We start from the raw sequence: 21,886 nt of genomic DNA on the forward strand, positions 1-21,886 counted from the left end.
TGAGAATCACTAATCACCAGTATGTGCTTTGTAAAGCAAAATCATTTTACTATAAAAATTCAGGATGATGAATGTATCAATCCATCATCTCAACAGTTATTATTATCAATAAAAATGTGGATGCAAACCACACGAGGGTGCATTTGGCGTCAGTTTTGAATCAGGGTAGCCTTCGTCGAGCCGCAATTACAACCAGCCTTGGAACACGCAAATTTACATGGTTTGAAAAACGAAAATGAACAGTTGTTCTATTTTTAAAACGCAAAATTTGAAATATAGACTACACAAATGCTGCTAAAAAACAACAACATTTTCATTACTTTTGCCCCTTTATTAAACATTTAAAATGTTCAGAAATTAATATGGAAAAAATCGATCTTGGTGGTCTTTAAGGGCAAATTACAACCGAATCAGAACAATGACAATTTTTGATATCAGGAATAACAAGCTACAATGTCGTCTGCCATTTTAAATGCGCAAGACCTCAAATTAGAATGGATTCTGATTGGCTTTCAGTGTTTTGTCGTTTGACAGCTGAAAAAAAAATCATACTGAAGGTGATCCCAAAGATATCCTTCATTACACCTTAATCGTTATAGTTGTGGTGTGAACTCTGCTTAAGCCTAGTATGAATGTGTGTAGTGTATGAATGAAATTTGAACGTATACTACATCCACCATTGTGTTACTCTCACGTTACCTACCAGTATCAGTTGCGTCGCTTCACTGTTATTCTCAAATCCTCTCGCATATTGGCAAACCGAATTACCATTAGTCTAAAACCCCTGCATGGCAAGGCCCTGTATTAACATGTAAAACTATGTTTTGACTATCCATAAATGTATATTGGATCTTGTCAAAATATTATTTAGACTAGAGGTATCTACAAGTATATTAGCACCAGTAAGAAATCTGATTTGGGATAGCCTATCTTTAAATACATTTTGACTAGTCAAACTCCATTTATCTGTAACAGCATTTAAGATCTTCATACATACATCTTCATAAAACAAATGTTGCAAACTTTTCTTCCAGCATTTTACTAAATTAAATACATCATTAAAAGTAACAATTAGACATTTTTTTTAGTATATGTTGTTTGATGGAAAATTCCAAACCAAAGCATTCAACCAAATTCCTTCATTAAGGACCCTTTTTCTAGCCTATAGCAATCTAGATGCACCCTAGCGGCAGCAAATTTTATTTTGCAGCCAGGGTCTAGCAACTCTCCGTTGGCTTTCAAGCTAGAAAAACCAAACTCTAGTCAGGCCAATCACATCGTGTATAGAGTTGGCAGTCGGGCTTAACATAATGATGACAGAGTTGCAACGGTTCCTTGCTACGTGTAACTTTCGAATCGGCTTTGGCCGTGATTATGTTAAGCCCGACTCTCTGGAGGATTTAGAGTTAAGCTTTTCTTTGAGAAAAGAACAAAGAACGAAAGAACAAAGAAATTCTTAAAAAAGCAAGATGTGTTCATAGTTTTGCCGACCAGATGCGGCAAAAGTTGAATCTATTACTAGCTCCGCTGGTTGGAAAACGCTCTGGTTAGTTGTAGCGCTAATCCTATTGCATGCAGAGGGACTTTGAAAGATAACCATTTATCCCGCACCGCCAATGGTGAATTCCCATAAATATTTTACCTGGAAATGTAAGTAAATATCTCTAACATAACACACTTTTGTTAGTTTACCAAATGCCAAATGTGAATTAAAGACACAGAAGCTATATTTAAAAAATAAATCTACATTTATTTACATTTATACATTTGGCAGTTCTTGTATTCCTTGGGAATCAATCCAATGACTGGCGTATCCAGCACCATCTCTCCTGTTTGCTGTACAGGACTGCTACATCTGTCTTAACATCTGTATTTTTCAGTATGAATTCTGTTTTAAAATAACATTTCAGTTCAGAATAAAGTGTCAGTGACGTCCGACTTCATGTCGGGTGATCCAGACAGCCACTGTGAGACAGTAATGCGTAATGAGTGGAGCAAAGTGATGCTCGTCTCTTTGAAGGGAATTGGCCCTGTGTTGTGTCTGTTGTGGCTTGAGTTTGTCATTGACGGCTGATCCTGGAACTGAGGACACATGATCAGAGATGTTAATCCTGTAATGCTGAAGCCCAGAGCCTGATTTCTGTCTTTAGAAGTCCCGATGCTTGAGTTGTTTCGTCCATAGGAACTCAACCCTTAACAGCTGCCTACACCTCAAGTTTAGGATCAGGGCTATAAATGTTACTTAATCAAGACATAAGTTCATGAAGTCTTGTACACCACTGAGAAGAAGAGGAGCTTTGATCCATCAGGGTGTTTTCAGAGGGCAGAGATGCTGTTTCCACCATTATCACTTCCATTCTCTGATTCTCTGTCAATTTTTATTCAACCTCATCCTGGGAAACACAAAACATGAGGAACAAAACTATAAATAAGAATTTATATTTCATGTTTAATGAAAAAAATGATACTTAATGAAAACTCTGTGAGTTTGTTGTTACAGCAAAGGGCTTTACCCTTATTGGTTCTTGGTCTCTGTTAACAAAAGAAGAAACATGTTTAGTCAAACATCTCAATACAAATCAATGCAGATAAAACATGCTAACTGATGCATAATATCAATTTTGTGTTTGAGAACAATCTTTTCAAACTTTTTGTATCAGATATTTTAACGATATTTTTGCACTTACACGTCGAAGTCAACAAGGCGGTCAATACTGACTTTCCTTTCAGGTAGATCAATGCCAGTACTTAAACTTTGTCCATCAGACTTGGTGCCCTTTTTCCTGCGTCAGCAAAAATATATATTATTACTAATTTACCAAACATAATCAGTTTCTTCACTTTGAAAAAATGACCCCTAAAACATGAGCAATGTTCAACTTGAAACATAATTTTATCACTAAACATTACAGCGTTTTAGGAAAGCTGTATAGTACACATGAAACAGAACAGACAATTTAATCAATCCTGATTTCATGTTGACTTTAAGCTGTTCTTTTCATGTTAGTTACAAATTAAGTTATTATTCGGTCATTCACGAAAGAAAGAAAGAAAGAAAGAAAGAACGCAGTTACTGTATATGGCCAGTAATATCTTACCTGACAAGATGGATAATCTTCAACGCTAAAGTCACACTGACTACAGCCAGCACAACACTGACAGCGATGAGAGCGATTGTGACGGTTTGACTGGATTCTCCAGAGCCTCCAGAACTGTCCTCCACTTTGATTTCCAAACCAGGTCCAAAAACTTTCTCCAGCTCAAAAGTTAAATCTTTGTTCTCAGTGTTCAGTTTCCTGTGCAAGTGAAGATATTTAAGTTTCAGGCCATAACACTCTCTCATCCTTATTATAATTACATGTGTAAGAAAATGTGGGCAGTCTGGTTGAGAAACAATCACTCCCTGAGAAGGCAAAGGACCTTTCTGGAAATTAACATTTGAACTCTCTCTTGTGAATTAGCATCACCATTCGAGACGCAAGTCTCACCTAAGCATCATCTTAATCTACACAGTAAAATCCCCAGCGTTAAATGAACACTGAAGCAGTGTTGAAGTTAATGAGATAATGAAGTGAATAATTGAGTGATGATTGGGCATTATTAAAGACACCAGATGTTAACAAGGAGAATCACTGAAGGAGAAAACCATAATTTTTAAGTCACCATTATGGTGATCAGTGTTTGGTTTAGTTGAGCCTTACATATTTGCTACATATTAAGACTGTTTACGTGCGTTTAAGCTGGGAAATCTGGCACCCGATTGAACGAAGTTGAACTGAGAGAGCATGCTTTCACAGACACCAGAATCAGAATGAACGCGTTCACAGTAACGTTCATTCATAACGTTCATCTTTTTACAGTTTAGTCTGAATAAACTAATATTAGTTCAACTTACTCTTTGACCTCCGTGGCTTGGATGAGCGCACCACTGGAGTCCATGGCGATGAAACTGGTGTAAGTCTTGCCTGTAGATTCTCGAAGATTGGTGCGCATCTCAGTCCTATCCTCAGCTCTCACACTGAGGATTTTCACAGTCCAGCCTAAAACTTTCCCCATTGAACTGAGGAAAAAGCACACTATCAGATGGTCTATTGAACAATAAGAGCAGGTGAGAAGTACCAATTCAGTCCAATTTGTAAAACAGTTTTGTTTTGTCTTATTTAAAATGGTCTTTACTGACATTGTGTGGAAAAGAGCTGTATGAACATTTTCTTTTGTATTTCAGTGAAAACAGCAGAAGCAACAGATTAGGAATGCCATGAGGTGAGTAAAATAATTCATTTTTAAATTATTTTGAAAATTAAAAATAATTTTTTCTATTTACATTCTTAGCTCAAAACACATTAACACTTCACAAATGGAAATGCTCTTATTCTGTTTACATGTTTCAATAACAAACAGAGATTACTCACTCTTCCATCTCTGCTATATTCTTCTCCACTATGTATACGGGCTGGTTTAGGGAAATGACTGCAATGCTGTCAAAACTTTGTTTTACTTCGATCTGCATGTGGCAAACACAAGAAGCCCATCTTTGTAAAGGTGTTCTGTTCTCAATCAATGCCATTGGTCTTACAAAGCTTTCTCTTTTTTCTCCCTCTGTTTCTGCTCACCTGTAGTCTTGTAGTCGTGAACAGCCCATGTTTATCAGTGGCTTTAACCTGAAAGGTGAACTGATTGTCTCCGAATCTGGATGCATCCAGTACGTAGATTTGACCAGTGCTTGCCTCCACATCCAGCAGAGTTGTAGACTCCATCAGGGAATACTTCAGTTCTGAGCTCTCGCCCACATCAGGGTCCCATGCCTGAGGGACACACCACCACATTTCAGCCAGTTTAACTACAATACATTTATGAAATCAATTGTAAAAATTGGATTTAATTTTTAATATTAATTACATCTAATAAAGTAAGCAGCTCATAAACATAAGTTATCAAAAGAATTTTCTTAATAACCTGTTAAACATGAAAGTATTTTCTACTTAAATATGAACGGTTCTTTAAAATTGAGTCAGGAATCTTAGAGTTCTATGTAAAACCTCACTGAACCATTTTTCTAAGCTGCTTTGGGGAAAACATTTTAGAGATCAAATGTTAAATGTCAGGAGAAAAAACAGTAATATTAGTAAGAGAAATGTCTGCCTTAGTGAACACCACTAATTATAAAATAGATCAGACTACATCCACTGCATTTATATCTGATGAATAAGCCAAGCCACACTCACCTGGACCTTCACTATAGGATATTTGTATGGAGCGATACTGAAAATCTCTCCTTTATATATTTCAGCGTCAAACACAGGAGCCTCATTCACGTTCTCAACCTGAACACTGACCTGAAGATTGTGAGAGAAAAAAGTCAAATACAAATATAAATGACCCCTGTGACAGCTTTCTCTTAAGAAGATAAATTTTGATTTCGATGTGCTTGAAGAGAAGTACTTAGACCAGAAACTTACTCTATTCTAAGTGTGGGAATGCAAACACTTCAAACACATGTAGCTGCACAAGCTTGTGTCATTGCATTCTGATACATATGTACATGTATTAATGTAAATTGTGATTTACATTACACGAGAGTAGATGTTAAAACTTCATGCTGATTTATACTTGGCTTTCGCCAAGGTAAGCTAAGACGTAGCTTTATAGTAAACTATGCTTCTCTATCCATTTACGCTTCTTTCCATATGGTGGTGTGACTCCCCTTCTGTCCGGCGTTAACGGCTGCAGTGTACTTGCCGCGTCAGCACACACGACGGCTGCAACTACAGTGTGGTCTCCCTAGTGGACCACCACGACAACCGTCTGGATTGAGCCGAGTAGGGGACATCTCTAGGGTCTTCAAGTGGGCACCTTCCGTCCTCAGTGTTTCGTCGACTAGCCCACGACACATCAAGAGGGCTCGACAGTGACCCTGGCGTCCCAGAGTCACCCCCCTCGTCCCCCACTCAACTCAGCCCAGCTTACTGACCCCTACAGAGACCTAACCACAATAACGCGCAACCCAACCATACGCTCCAACCCGTTTGATAATGGCTGTCGAGCCCCATTGGTGCGTTATTAAGCAGTTTCAGTGGCAAACGGTTCCGTATGGCATACCATCTACCGCAAACCACAATATCTGGCCAACCACCGTCATTCAAACAATATAGACAGGAACGTAATGACTGTAATTTCAGTGCAGCCTATACAAACAGACTCTTCAAGAATTCTACGAAACCGTAGCGTGGCGGCCTGTACATAGCCAGCTAGAATCTTTCCGTCTCAACCACAGCCAGAGCTGCTCCTTTCTGCTGCTTCAGATAAGTTCTTTACTGTGCGACGCAACCTCAGTGGCCAGATGAGTATACCGCAATTTCTTCCTCTCATATGCTTCATCTACCGCATCCTCCCATGGCACTGTTAGCTCTATCAGCTGAACAATGCGTGCTGATCCAGACCACAAAAACAATATCTGGTTGTAAGTTAGTGGTAACAATCTCAGGTGGAAAAATAAGCCGTTGATCAAGATCAGCCAGCATCTTCCAGTCCCTAGCAGTTTCCAGTTGTCCTGGGCGATAATTGGTGTTAACACCTTTTCTTGGTGGTTGCTCGCCTGGGCGGAGGAATATTGTCTTCTGCGTGTAATGTTTTGCAGGCGGCAACTTATTGGTCATACTACGCTTGCCCTCCAATGATAAAGCCAAACATTGCAGTACTTGGTCATGGCGCCAAGTAAACCGACCCTGGCTAAGAGGCACCTTACATCCTGTCAGAGTGTGCCTTAATGTGGCAGGTGATGAACACAAAGGACAAGAGGGATCCTCTCCTACCCAGAGGTTTAGGTTCTGCGGTGATGGGAGGACATCATATGTTGACCTTATAAGGAAACTGATCCTACTCTCTTCCATTGACCAAAGGTCTTACCAGCCCAACTTGCGTTGTTCCACACTCTCCCTGCTTGGCCTGGCAAATGGCCTTTATACACCTCATCTTCTCCTCCTGCTTTCACACCTCGTTGACTACCAGCTTCCTCCTTTGGGCTGGGCCTGCCTTGTGCCACTTAGGAGAAGCTACGCTAAGCCCAAAACCCCCTCTTCCATGCTGTACCTGTCCCACAATATCCCCAATATGAAGGGCAGCCTTTGCCTCTACTACAGCTTTCTCTGCTGACCACTTCCTACCAGTTTTTAACACAGGGGCTGCCTCCCTTACACATTTGTCACGTGACTCTACTAAGGTCATTTTCCAGCCTGACTTTGGCACACTTAAACTCCTCGGTTAAAGCAGAGACTGGCAGCTGCAATACAAGCTGCACTTGAGTAGAGTTTGTTTCTGTCCTCAGTTTATAGTAAGAACAGTACCGTTGTCTCTGCAGTGTTTGCAGGAGTTCTGGAGTCTATGGCTTCTACTGTGAGGATGTACCACTCCTCTTCCTCCTTGTCCAGGGGTCTCAGAGCTTTTATGGTTCCCTCACCATCCACAGAGAAGATATCCTCATGTGTCTTCATGTTATAGCTGACTGAAACCAGTGGACTTCCTGTGAATGCCTTGACCGTCCCCACTGTTGAGGCCTCAGGTTCATTCTCCTTTATTGTGAACTTGTAGGAGGAGTTTTCAAAACTCACACCCTCAGTGAGAGAGGCAATTTTGAAGTAGATCAAGACTTCGGCTACAGAGAGAAGAAAGATGTTAATCTTGACTTATTTATTAGAGAAGATTTGAATACTGAAGAGGGAATTAACGGCTCCCAATAAGAATTGCCCACATTATCTAAATTTTTTAACACCAGAATCTCTACAGGAATTACGCAAACTAAGCCCCAAACCTTCATCAGATTTTGGTGGTGTTCCATGATCTGTCGCTATGGCAGTGAGGTTTAGCAGTGTGTCTTCTGTGACCTCACTAAGGTCAGAGGTCAAAGTGATGTTTCCTGTGTCGGCATCCAATGCGACCATTGATGAGCCTTCAGAGAAACTACAGAAACACAACATTCATGCATCTGTCTTAAAGGAGTTATGTAGGTACGTGTGTTCATGGTTTAGCCTTCAGATTATTGATCTTAATGAAAGTTTAGTCTTAAGATTACCTGTAACTGATTAGCGAGTTGATTCCAGCGTCTTTATCTGTGGCCGAGAGCGTCAGCAGCACCGCTCCAACCTTGGCATCTCTAACCAGAATGCTTTTGCTGTATGTGTCAGAGCTGAAAACTGGAGCGTTGTCATTGACGTCTGTGATACTGACCCTCAATGTGGTGATGTTCTGCAGAAAATGAACCCCACAAATCCTTTGTAGTGCAGACCAAAAGTTCATATTTGCAATGTGTAGTATCTAACTTAAAGGAGTAGTTCACTTTTCAAAAAACTTTTGCTGATAATTTACTCACCCCCGTGTCATCCAAGATGTCCATGTCTTTCTTTCTTCAGTCGAAAAGAAATTAAGGTTTTTGATGAAAACATTCCAGCATTTTTCTCCATATAATGGACTTTACTGGGAACCAAACAGTTTAAACGATTTCAGATGATGAATCTTATCAAACGAAACGATCGCTCATTTAAAAAAATAGTTTAAGTTTTATAAGCTCAAATTCGTTCATTTTGTTCGTTGAATGAACCAAATGTCTTGTAAAAAGATTTGTTCATTTTGATGAACGAGTTCGAACAGGAGAGTCACGAACGTGCGTCACAGAACAGAGCATTTGAGCTTATAAAACTTAAACTTTTTTTTTTTAAATGATCGATCGTTTCGCTTGATAAGACCCTTATTCGTCGTCTGGAATTGTTTAAAGTCATTTGAACAGTTTGCAGTTTGTACTGAAAGTGTCTTTTGGGCCTTGAACCGTTTTTTTTTTTTCCGACTGAATAATGAAAGAAATGGACATCTTGGATGACATGGGGGTGAGTAAATTATCAGCAAAAGTTTTTTCAAAAGTGAACTACTCCTTCAAGGATTGTACTTGTATCAGGTATCAAGAGCTTTGAATATCAATATAGAGTTGGATCTACAGATTAAAATAGATATAATAATTCTGCCTCTGGTTTGCTATATGTGTCATTTGTAACCTTTGTAGCAGGGGTTCTCAACTCTGGCCTTGACATCCACTTTCCTGTAGAGTTTAGCTTTAGTATCAGATATCCAGAGCTTTGAATTTGTACTTTTTTGTCATTTGTCACAATTTGTATCCTGGCAGATATTTACACTCTGACCTCCATATATTGCATAAAGCTTAATGGACAGATTGGAGCTTGCATTTCGAGATATGCACTTGCAGTCCATGAAGAGACTCAAAACTGCACTGAAGTGCAGAGTCACATCATGGAAATCATTAAAAATTACATTAATTACAAATTACATTTCCCTGTGCCATCCCATGATCCATAGCAACAATGAGCACATCATACACATCCTGTATCTCTCGATCCAGCTCCTCGATAGCTTCTAGAGTCCCATCCTGAAGGAATGAAATAAAGGAATAGATTTTTAGATCTGAACATCTGACAATACATTGTCATGTCTAAATATGTTTATGTCCTCACCTCTCTGAATCTGAATATTTCACTGTGTGAGAAAGTAGTGATGGCGACACGACCGTTGTCTCCAATGTCGGCGTCTGTGGCTGAGATTTTGCACACATCTCCAGGTGATGAGGGTGTGTACACACCTTCCTGAATCTCAATGATCTCTGGGAGAGGAAGGAATTGTGGGTTGTTGTCGTTGACGTCCAGAACAGTGATGATGACCTGAGCTGTGGAGCTTAAACCATTGACAGGCTGGTCTACAGCTACAACCTGAGAAAGACAATGCAAGCATCCCATACAGAATGAATAGTCATCCTGAACATTTTGTAAGTAGTTGCATTTAAGAAATTAATGTGATTGCTTTTGTACCTGTAGGATGTAATTGTCTACAGTTTCTCTATCCAAGGTAGCGTCGCTGCGGAGTGATATTACTCCTTGACTGTTGATAGCGAAGGTATCGCTCTCCATGATAAAGTGACCTTTAGAGAACCCACCCTGATCGGAGAGAAAACTAGATAAGGTAAGTACATAAAAACAAACTTTGAATGTTGGCTTGACAACCTTAATAGGAAGTTTATATCAGCTTGATTTAAGTTTAAAGACTTGGGGAGTTAGAAGAGAGTTTTAAAGGTGCAATATGTTTCCTAAACGTCTGCTAGCATATTATGGCATTTTCGTCAAAAAGTTACATACACCTTAAGTTTATCAAGCGACGAGAATACTTTTTGTGCGCAACCCTCCCTGAAAATAAAGGCTTTATTCAACAATGCATTTTCTTCTGTGTGGGCCTCTGAGTGAGTTCATTAGAGCGCCACGACGCATGTGCAAGAAATTAGTAGATCAGGACCACTATCGCAAAATATAATATGACAATTAGCATCCAGTTTGGATTGGCGATATGTTTCTTTTCTGGGCGAGAACTCCCTGTAGCATAGCATGGATAAGAGCAGCAATAACCCCCCTTAGGGTAAACAGAACAGAACCAACATGAATGTATGCATATATAATAAATTCAAGATTTTAAAGTACAACATAATTCGAGAATTTATTCTGATTCAGGCGAGAGGAGGAGCTGGGGATGGAGGAGGGATACTGTATTATATGCATACAGTGATAGGCGTCACATTCCTATAGATAGATGTGGATCATCGTGGAGTCAGGTGATGCGAGCTTGACTAACGTGACCTGCCAGAACTGTAATTTTTATTTTTGTGTTTTTTATCTACTTTACAAAGAGACAGTGATGTTTTCAGGAACTGTACCAGGTCTAGATCAGTGACTCTAGTCTGAAGCACAAACTGAGACTGTGGTGAATTTTCCAGAATAGATACGGTGTACTCATCCTGGTCAAATTTTGGAGGGTTGTCGTTCACATCCTCAATGGTGACGGACACCACAGTGTTAGCCGTCTTACTGGCATCATCCTGCTGAGTTGCCTATTTATAAGGAAATCATGAATAGAAAATATTAACAAACACATTACTGAAACCTCTTTAGATTCATGAATGTCTTCAGAAACGTCTGATACCTGTATGTGAACCGTTATCTGGTCGATTTCCTCTCTGTCTAGTGCCGTTTTCACAGAGATGACTCCACTGTTTTGATCGATGTCAAAGTTACTCTGATATTCATTTGGAAAGACTGGAACAGAAATGTGGATATTTGCTGTTTTATTATCAGAAACTTAATATAGAATATGACTATATTTGTTTATTCAAACAGAAGTGTGTTATTAGCAGTGTAAAGTACTTGTTTTATCACATTTACTGTGCTTGACTAGAGTTGGGTGGAATTTTTTTGTATTATCAGAATTAAAATCAGTGTTTCACTCTTGCTCTCACGCATCTACAGAGAAACTTGATTGGGAAACGGGTGGAGGAGGTTATTTAGATTAGGACTCGTGTCATGCAAGTGTCTTCTGTTAACAGCACCTGCTGTTATGCTGTAAAGTACAGTCTCGTTGATGCCCGTGTCGCCATCTTGAGCTTTTATGGCCTCAGGAGTGACTTCTGAAAACGGTCCTACCTGTGCATGGACAGAAAAGACATGAAGGGTTCATTTGTTTGTTCAGACATGCGTTTGAATATTGATCATGACGTCATTTACCTGATTTTCCTCAATGGATGCCTTGTAGAAACTGTGATCAAAATAAGGGTTTAGATTGTCAAAATCTTCAACTGTTATTGTAACTGTTGTGGTGTCACTGAATTCTTCTTTGTCCTGCAAAAAAACATACTGTTTTAATATCATCTATATAAAAACTATATATCTAAAATAAAATATTTCAATGAATGGGAAAAAGCAGTTTGGACAATTCTACTAAACAGAAGAAAGTAAGTCCTGCACTCTCAGAAAAAAGGGGCATTGGAGTGGCACCCTTACAGAATGTTTTACATATCTTTGAGGTACTAATAATATGCCTGCACCCTTTAGGTGTAAAGAAGGATACAAAGGTGTACCTTTTGTAAGAGTAACGCCCCAGTGACAACTTTTGTGGGTGAGTAAAATAATTTTCACTTTTGGGAAACTATTCTAAATGTAAAGCAATGCTTAGTAAAATGGATGTGGGACTGGCATGTCAAAGTTTGTCTTTACTTTGTCTGTAGCTTGCACAGTGAAGATGTACTCTTTAGCATTGTCGTAGTTCAGACGTTGTTTCAACCTGATGTTTCCGTCACTTCTCACTTCAAATTCATCTGGTGCTGGAGACTGTCAAGACATGATTTAAATGACACAAACTGAGCTCACACATTATTACACTCAAATATTTATGTATTTTCTAAAAAATAACTGAACACATTTAATATTCATATTTACACATAGTGTTAAATATGATCTAAATTAAATATTTCAATTTTTTTTATAAATTGATTAACCACCATATAATAAAATTAACTTAGAAGTCATAAAAAACTTAAATTAAATTAAAGTTGTTGTAAACAATTTAAACAAATAACTTGCCGTTGTTGACGTCAACTAGACAAAGGAAAAGCATCGTTCGTCGAACGATTCATATCAGCGACTCACAGTCGACTCTTACTTTTGAGTGACAATAACTTTGTATACGGTGAACTTTCATGTTTAAAACTTTGTATGTTTTCGTTCACTTAGATCTATGTTACACACTACATGAAGGGCAATTTTCAAAAATCCATAATAGGTACCCTTTAATAGAGCGTTATATGTTAGTCATGATGATTCTATTTTGATGTGTCTGGCTTGCTGGCTTGCTGTGATCTTCTTTTCGGTTGAGATTCTCTGAGAACTGCTCGAGAACTCCTGGCCATAATAATAAGCATTTAAAGGACAGTTACTCAAGACTGTCTGTCTGTCCACGCAGAAAGAAAACAAGTAAGTTAGAATTATCGACTGGATATGGCAATATACTGTATATAGACATGCTAGCGAATGGACTATGGTAGTATTAGTTTTAGGGAAACAAATCTATAATAGTTAGGTTTTAGTAAAAAATCTATAACAGTATCTATATGGTAGTCTTCTAAACAAAAGTGAGCATAATCATATTAACATTTAGCTGATGCTTTTTATCCAAAGCGACTTAGTAATGCTATATACATCAGAAGTCGGGCGCGTCTGGAGAAACTAGGGGTTAATTGTCTTGCTCAGGGACACATTGGTGGCATCACCACCCCTTATCCACTGCGCCATCACCACCTGATATAAAGCATTTCCAACTAAATCTCTTAAATTTTGTTTTTCTCTTTTGGGAAAATGGATTAAAAAAATTGTATGATTATTTTTGCACTTTTTGTCCAGCTAAGTAGCAAATCGGTCAAGTTTTCAGAGAAATGTAGTTCCAGGAACACGTCTACTATCACGGTATTCTATAATTTTACTTTTGTGAAAGCCTGTTATGTTTGTATTATATCAAATTAGACTCACCTGTATAGAATATGTAATATTGCTCTTTTCTGGAGAAACATCAGCATCTTCCGCTTTAACCCTGAGCACATCTGAACCCACAGCTGTCGTCTGGAGCAAAAGACACAGTTTACAAAGAGATGTGAGTCTCTGAGTGACCAAACACACTTCTGCTGTTTAAGATGTGACATTACACACACCTCTGACACTGTGGCGCTGTATGTTTTATTCTGGAAGATCGGAGGATTGTCATTGACATCCTGAATATCTAGCGCCCGTGTATTTTTCAGCTGAAATGCACAATGAAATATTTGTAATGAAGATTTATGTGAGGATACCTATTTCCATCATTCTTATTGAATTATGCTAATGTGTAAATAAACATACCCCTGTGTTTGAGCAGGTCACTGAATAATACAAACTCCCTCCTGACTGGAAGAAATAAAACACACAAAGAGACATACAGTATGTGGCACTTTCTTCCATTATAAAAGTAATATGTATGGTTATGTTCTTTTTATATTTTTATACTTTATCTAACAAATATAATAGTGAAACAAACCTCCTTAAGTTCATCAGCATCCAGTGGTTTGATTGTTCGTACAGTAGCGTTTGAGTTTCCATTAAGGTAATTCAGCTCCAGAAAGTTTTCAGCAATGGAATCAAAATATCCCTCCAGCACCAGATGATCATCAGGTCCGATATTAGTGATGGAAATAACCTCTACATTTCCTGAAGGCCAGATCAGATGCATATTTTAATACTCTTCATAGACTGTCTAAAACATAATGCCAGTATTGATCAATCATTACTACTTTTACTACTTGTAATGCTGCGCCCAGACGGAGAAGTGTTTCAAATGACCACAACATTAAAACACTACAGTACATTAATAAAACATTAAAGGGGTCATGAATTGAGAATGAGAAAAATAAAAACATCCTGTTAGTTTTAGAACTCAAGACATCCTTGTTGTGTCAGTAAATCAAGCCAGTGACTAAACGGTCAACTTCACATTGTTTCTGTTATTTACATTGTGATTAAATTATATCCAGAAAACAATCAAAGAACGCTCCCTTTGCCAATGACCTCCCAGATGACCCGACCCCTATTCTTAAGGTCATTCAACTAACTTACTTTTGAGAGTTAAAAAAATTCTTTCTGTGGACATTTATATTTTCCATAACGAAGGTCTTCTGCAATTGGCCACGGACTTTGAGAGAGCGTAGTATTGTCTTTATCAAAGCACTGCCTGCAGCTGCAACTATGGAAGATGGTTTCCACCACTGAATAAAAAATATAAAAGTGAATTGCTTTATTACACTCAATTCTGACTTCATAACTCACAATTCTGACTTAATAACTTGCAATTGCGACTTTATATCACACAATTCTGACTTTATCTCGCAATTCTGACTTCATAACTCACAATTCTGACTTAATAACTTGCAATTGCGACTTTTTATCACTCAATTCTGACTTTATATCAAGCAATTCTGACTTTATATCATGCAATTCTGACTTTATAACACGCAATTCTGACTTTATATCACGGATTTCTGACTTTATATCTCGCAATTCTGACTTTATATCTCACAATTCTGACTTTATATCTCGCAATTCTGACTTTATATCTCGCAATTCTGACTTTATATCTCACAATTCTGACTTTATATCACGCAATTCTGACTTTATATCTCGCAATTCTGACTTTATATCTCACAATTCTGACTTTATATCACGCAATTCTGACTTTATATCTCGCAATTCTGACTTTATATCACCCAATTCTGACTTTATATCTCACAATTCTGACTTTATATCTCGCAATTCTGACTTTATATCTCACAATTCTGACTTTATATCTCACAATTCTGACTTTATATCTCACAATTCTGACTTTATATCACCCAATTCTGACTTTATATCTCGCAATTCTGACTTTATATCTCGCAATTCTGACTTTATATCTCACAATTCTGACTTTATATCTCGCAATTCTGACTTTATATCTCACAATTCTGACTTTATATCTCGCAATTCTGACTTTATATCTCACAATTCTGACTTTATATCTCACAATTCTGACTTTATATCACGCAATTCTGACTTTATATCTCGCAATTCTGACTTTATATCACCCAATTCTGACTTTATAACTCGCAATTCTGACTTTATATCTCGCAATTCTGACTTTATATCTCGCAATTCTGACTTTATATCACCCAATTCTGACTTTACATCTCGTAATTCTGACTTTATAACTCACAATTGCGACTTTATATCACGCAAATTCTGACTTTATAATCATGCAATAATGACTTTATAACACTCAATTCTGACTATAACTCGCAATTCTGACTTTATATCACGCAATTCTGACTTTACAATTCGCAATTCTGACTTTATAACTCGCAATTCTGACTATAACTCGCAATTCTGACTTGATATCATGCAATTCTGACTTCACAACTTGCAATTCTGACTTTATAACTCGCAATTTCTGACTTTATATCTCGCAATTCTGACCTTTTTTGACTCGCAATTGCGACTTTATAACACTTTATTTTGACTTTATAACTCACAATTCTGACTTAATAACTTGCAATTGCGACTTTTTATCACTCAATTCTGACTTTATATCTCGCAATTCTGGCTTAATAACTTGCAATTGCGACTTTATAATACGCAATTCTGACTTTATATCACGCAATTCTGACTTTGTCACAAATTCTGACTTTATATCACGCAATTCTGACTTTATACCACGCAACACTGACTTTATATCTCGCAATTCTAACTTTATATCACGCAATTCTGACTTTGTCACAAATTCTGACTTTATATTACCCGATTCTGACTTTATACCACGCAACACTGACTATATCAGGCAATTCTGACTTTATATCTCGTAAATCTGACTTTATAACTCGCAATTTCCGACTTTATATCTCGCAATTCTGACTTTTTGACTCGCAATTGCGACTTGATGTCACTCAATTCTGACTTTATAATCACGCAATTCTGACTATTTTGACTCGCAATTGCGACTTTATAACACTTTATTTTGACTTTATAACTCACAATTCTGACTTAATAACTTGCAATTGCAACTTTTTATCACTCAATTCTGACTTTATATCTCGCAATTCTGGCTTAATAACTTGCAATTGCGACTTTATATCACACAATTCTGACTTTATACCACGCAACACTGACTTTATATCTCGCAATTCTGACTTTAGAACTCGAAATTGCATCTTTATATCACACAAATCTGAGATAAAAAGTCAATTTTTTTTTTTTTTTTATTCGGTGGCAGAAACAAGCTTCCAATCAGAGGGCTAAAATAAGGGTAGGAAAAATGCATTTTATTTCTAAATAATTTTTGATGTAAAAATCAGAGTAATGTAATAAGTGCACAGGAAACATTCTAAAATAATAAATGCAGTTCATAACCCCTAAATATTACATTAATCAAAAAACAAATTGTTGCTTGTAAATGAAAAACTAATATTGTAGACTAGTTTATACATAGTTAGTTTGTTAAGTCTTGTGGACATTTCTTACCTGTATATCCCTCCGGGACACTCCCTACATACTTATTAGTTCCAGTCTCACAGTTTATCTCTGAGGTACCTTAAACAACAAGTCATTGGTTTAAGGACTTAACAAAAAGATAAAAGGCTAAATATAGTAATACACAATATATTGAAAAAGAGAAATTAAGCATGCAGTTTAAAAATTGTTGAAATTTAGCTGAAATAGTATGGCTCAACTATGGGGATATAATTGTTGCTTTATTCCAAATTATTATGATCCACTAATAAATGTAAAGAGATATATAATGAGATCTACAAATAATCTTTAGGAGTATCACTAAAAGTAATTAAATTCACAAATAAATAAAATGACATTTGGCAATAAAATATTCACAAATATGTGTTTTATTTATTAATTTGTGGAATTTGCTATTTTTTTCTGGTGTCAAGAGTCAAGACCATAGACTAAAAAAATCAAGACATGTAGAGTGGAGACAAATTTACAAATAAGTAGACTCCACCCACCGTCTACTCAAGTCAATCAGACAACAGCCACATTGCGCTGACCTATCATACTCTAGCATGCCCTCGCTCCAACCAATCACGATTTGCATTGCACTGAAATTATTTGTTCATTCTGCATTGGCTCAGATAGGAAGTCTAAGGTCCATACAAATTGGTTAAGTAAAAGATGTTTAACATTTTTATTTCGTTTTATTTCGATTTTATTTCCATTTTATTTCGAGACCATTACGTATCAATCCAAGCCACAGTTTTAACTCCACCCACCGTTTCTTCAAGCCAATCAGATAACGGCCACATTGAGCTGACTATCTATTTGTGAATTTAGTAAATGTTTGTGAAACTCCAAACGTATATTTGTGGATCACATTCTATTTATTTGTGAATATGTCTAAATGTTTACTAATTTATTTGTGGATCATAATCTATTAATACGGAATAAAGCAACAATCATATCTACTCAACTGCTATTCTCAAATCTTCTCCTTACATAAATCATTTGCCACCATGGCATGCAAGTTGTTCAGAGAGTAAGCTAAGTTAATGAACAGTGTGTAGACTTAGAATAGAAAATATAAATGATGATGTAAACAAATCAACATCATCATGAAAAGCATTTTACTTCATTAGAAGACCTTTGTCCTGTAAAACATGTTTATAAACAACAGGCATGTACCATAGATAGATAGATATTAAAAATCTGGATATACGATAGTCGCATTTCTTTTTTGGTAAACAACACAGTCAAGTAAACAAAGTTCCAGTTCTGCCCACCATCTTAAACTTCAGCTGGTTATGAATAAATTTGACTTACCAACAGGACTCCTTACACCGTGTACATGAAGACAAGCTAAAATAAATAAAATGTTGAATAAATCCATCTTTTCCATAATTCACTGTCAGTGCCGCCTGTATTATGAAGGCTGGCAGGGGAGAGAATGAATATTCCTTGTGTAATTTCCCCCTGAGCTGTTCCTTATTGTATACCATAAACATGTTATTCTCCGGTATCAAAGGTGCTTCATAAAGTCCAATAACACAGGAGTGAAGTGGGAGTGATCTACTGGAAAGAAGTTGATGTTACAAGAAGTTGACAAGAATTTTATACAATAGTTTATAACTATATAGTTCAGTCAGTGGTTCACTAGTAGACCAATTCAACAGTAAAAGTTTATATCCCAAATCTGAGTGTGATGTATTTCAAAACAATTAATACAGTTTTAAATATATTTTTAAAAAAAATCTTATATATGTTATCGTTTATAGTAACCTTATCAATATCAGGCGTCTTTGCCCTTTTTCAGGCCATGGTAGAAAGGTTGAGTAAGGAATCCTATTACATTGTATAACATTGAGTGTTGCATTTTAGACTTGTATTTTTAATATTTAAAAAAAAAAAAATCTCTCAAAGACTAGCCTTTCACTCAAATATAAAGACTTCTGATATGTGAAAACAATGAATATTTCACTCTACACTGCTGTATAACTCAGAAAAGTTTATTATTATTATTATTATTATTTAAATACTCTTTTCAAAGATTCATTCCCTTGTTCTGTTTCTCATTCACTTTCACTTTTCCATATATGCATGATTTTTATTTGTTTAGATTAGTTATGTGTTTGTGATTAAGTTTAAACTTTTGTGCACATCTCTCACATGTGCATTTCTTGTAATTTACATGTGTAGTAAAATGCTTCTTTTGATTTAAGAATTTTTATTTGGACTGGAAACAAGACAAAAATACTAAGTAAGAAAAGCATTTTTTGCAGTGAGGCTACAAATCCACCACAAAACACAACTCATCCCACCTGCAGGAAAATAGATTCAATAAATATAAATTATGAATTGCAAAAGGAATTATATAACGTTATCATTTTCCCCTGAAGTTCATGTTACTAAAGTTCACTCAGGCATAATCGGTATAATTTGATTGTTTCGGGTTGTGTTGTTAGTTAAAGGAAGAGCAGTCAAAGACATTTTGTCTTTTTGTACAAATCTGAAATTAAACAAGGGTATGTGATATAAAATAAAATATTTTAAAATACAAATAAATCCATACCTGCAATCGTTCATGTTGTTCTTTCACAATCTGTAACATAATTTAGTTGCTACCTATATTTCTACTGCACTCTGCATGGTAACAAACTATACAGAACATAGAGAAAAAAAGACATTTAAATGAATGAAATTGACAAAGTCAGATTTGTGGCGATCTTGTTGCCTTGAAAACAGACCTTGTTGCCTGTTTGTTATGAAACGTCTAAACTGTTTGTATTTATTTAATTAATTTTTTTATATATATATATATATATATACAGGGGTTAAAGACCGGTACGGTTCGGAACTGCATTCGACATTAAGAAGATACCAAATATCTTCTCATTAAACGGTCTGCAAACTTGCAAAGTTCTCAATGCTTCGTTTTGCATGTAGGGACCCTAATTATGTTACTGTGTTAGTGTGGGGCTATTTTGAGCCTTGTTAGTGGTATTAACTAGCGATTTATTTTTACTAATTATATGCCCCCATATTCTAGCGTTTTATAATCTAAACAGTTTTTAGAGATAAAACTCTTTACATTCGATTATCATGAAAACAAATCTCAGAGAACCGTTGACTAGGTACCAATGTTTTATTAGACCAAAGGTTCATTTTGTGCCTTTAAACATATTGCCTATTTTGTTTTATTTAAAATTATTTTCAATTTCCAAAGCTTGTAGAAGTTGGCAATACTGACCTGGTAGCCTTTAAGTAAATTAACTTGAATGTTTCAAACATATAATTATCAGTTAAGCCTATGTTTACCTATGTTTTTTTCACTGACACAAACGAAAATGAAAGACTATCAGTCAAAGTTCAGCTTTAGGAGGAGAAAAAATAGGACAAGATAAGGAGACTGAGAGAAAAAGAAAGACATTGACAAAATAATCTAATGCCCACTGACATGTTTTTAAAGCTTTTTATTATACTTTTTTTGGCCTTCTAAAGTCTTAAATTGCACATATGTAGGCAGTGTTCGAATTATACCGTGAGATTCAGGGGGTACAGTTATTTCGACTGGTGACGTCACTCTCCATTTTATATAGGCTTACTATACACATGAGAATCACTAATCACCAGTATGTGCTTTGTAAAGCAAAATCATTTTACTATAAAAATTCAGGATGACGAATGTATCAATCCATCATCTCAACAGTTATTATTATCAATAAAAATGTGGATCCAAACCACACGAGGGTGCATTTGGCGTCAGTTTTGAATCAGGGTAGCCTTCATCGAGCCGCAATTACAACCAGCCTTGGAACATGCAAATTTACATGGACCCAAGACATCAAACTTATCTACAAATACATTATTTGAAATATTTAATGTAGCCCATGTAATTTTTCTCCATTCGTTTTTCTTTTTTAACCCGTATTTGAAAAACGAAAATGAACAGTTGTTCTATTTTTAAAACGCAAAATTTGAAATATAGACTACACAAATGCTGCTAAAAAACAACATTTTCACGGCTTTTGCCCCTTTATTAAACATTTAAAATGTTCAGAAATTAATATGGAAAAAATCGATTTAGCTGGTCTTTAAGGGCAAATTAGAACCTGGAATTTTTCCCACAGTGCTGAATCAGAACAATGAAAATTTTTGATATCAGGAATAACAAGCTACAATGTCGTCTGCCATTTTAAATGCGCAAGACCTCAAATTAGAATGGATTCTGATTGGCTTTCAGTGTTTTGTCGTTTGACAGCTGAAAAAAAAAATCATACTGAAGGTGATCCCAAAGATATCCTTCATTACACCTTAATCGTTATAGTTGTGGTGTGAACTCTGCTTAAGCCTAGTATGAATGTGTGTAGTGTATGAATGAAATTTGAACGCATACTACATCCACCATTGTGTTACTCTCACGTTACCTACCAGTATCAGTTGCGTTCCTTCACTGTTATTCTCAAATCCTCTCGCATATTGGCAAACCGAATTACCATTAGTCTAAAACCTGCATGGCAAGGCCCTGTATTAACATGTAAAACTATGTTTTGACTATCCATAAATGTATATTGGATCTCGTCAAAATATTATTTAGACTAGAGGTATCTACAATTACAGTATATTAGCACCAGTAAGAAATCTGATTTGAGATAGCCTATCTTTAAATACATTTTGACTAGTCAAACTCCATTTATCTGTAACAGCATTTAAGATCTTCATACATACATCTTCATAAAACAAATGTTTCCAGCATTTTACTAAATTAAATACATAATTAAAAGTAACAATTAGACATTTTTTTTAGTATATGTTGTTTGATGGAAAATTCCAAACCAAAGCATTCAACCAAATTCCTTCATTAAGGACCTTTTTTCTAGCCTAGCAATCTAGATGCACCCTAGCGGCAGCAAATTTTATTTTGCAGCCAGGGTCTAGCAACTCTCCGTTGGCTT

At 36.4% G+C, this 21,886-nt stretch overlaps 1 protein-coding gene across 1 annotated transcript; it reads right to left on the reverse strand.

Moving 5' to 3' along the window:
• Nucleotides 1-1,727: 1,727 nt before the first annotated feature.
• Nucleotides 1,728-18,401, reverse strand: LOC148978471 (cadherin EGF LAG seven-pass G-type receptor 2-like). The gene is made up of 25 exons (XM_089131958.1): nt 18,258-18,401; nt 16,950-17,018; nt 13,942-14,111; nt 13,767-13,811; nt 13,580-13,669; nt 13,401-13,490; nt 12,093-12,206; nt 11,604-11,717; nt 11,429-11,522; nt 11,026-11,138; nt 10,760-10,933; nt 9,867-9,992; nt 9,516-9,767; nt 9,332-9,430; nt 8,069-8,241; nt 7,808-7,956; nt 7,344-7,651; nt 5,226-5,336; nt 4,614-4,805; nt 4,413-4,504; nt 3,896-4,060; nt 3,099-3,296; nt 2,688-2,783; nt 2,514-2,532; nt 1,728-2,393 (listed from the first exon to the last, which is right to left on the reverse strand). The coding sequence occupies exons 1-25, from the start codon at nt 18,331-18,333 to the stop codon at nt 2,379-2,381; spliced, it is 3,144 nt and encodes a 1,047-aa protein (XP_088988084.1). The 5' UTR covers nt 18,334-18,401; the 3' UTR covers nt 1,728-2,378.
• Nucleotides 18,402-21,886: the final 3,485 nt, after the last annotated feature.

The sequence above is a fragment of the Pimephales promelas genome, chromosome 6 (genome assembly GCF_988280905.1).
Source record: "Pimephales promelas chromosome 6, fPimPro1.hap1.1, whole genome shotgun sequence".
In the NCBI taxonomy this organism is placed as follows: Eukaryota; Metazoa; Chordata; class Actinopteri; order Cypriniformes; family Leuciscidae; genus Pimephales; species Pimephales promelas.

Excerpts from the sequence above, each read along its gene's own strand:
- LOC148978471 (XM_089131958.1), bottom strand. The coding sequence starts at position 18,333 with ATGGAAAAGATGGATTTATTCAACATTTTATTTATTTTAGCTTGTCTT. Across the intron at positions 17,019-18,257 it reads CGGTGTAAGGAGTCCTGTTG|GTACCTCAGAGATAAACTGT; the intron begins GTAAGTCAAATT and ends TTGTTGTTTAAG. Across the intron at positions 13,491-13,579 it reads ACAGCGCCACAGTGTCAGAG|ACGACAGCTGTGGGTTCAGA; the intron begins GTGTGTGTAATG and ends CTTTTGCTCCAG.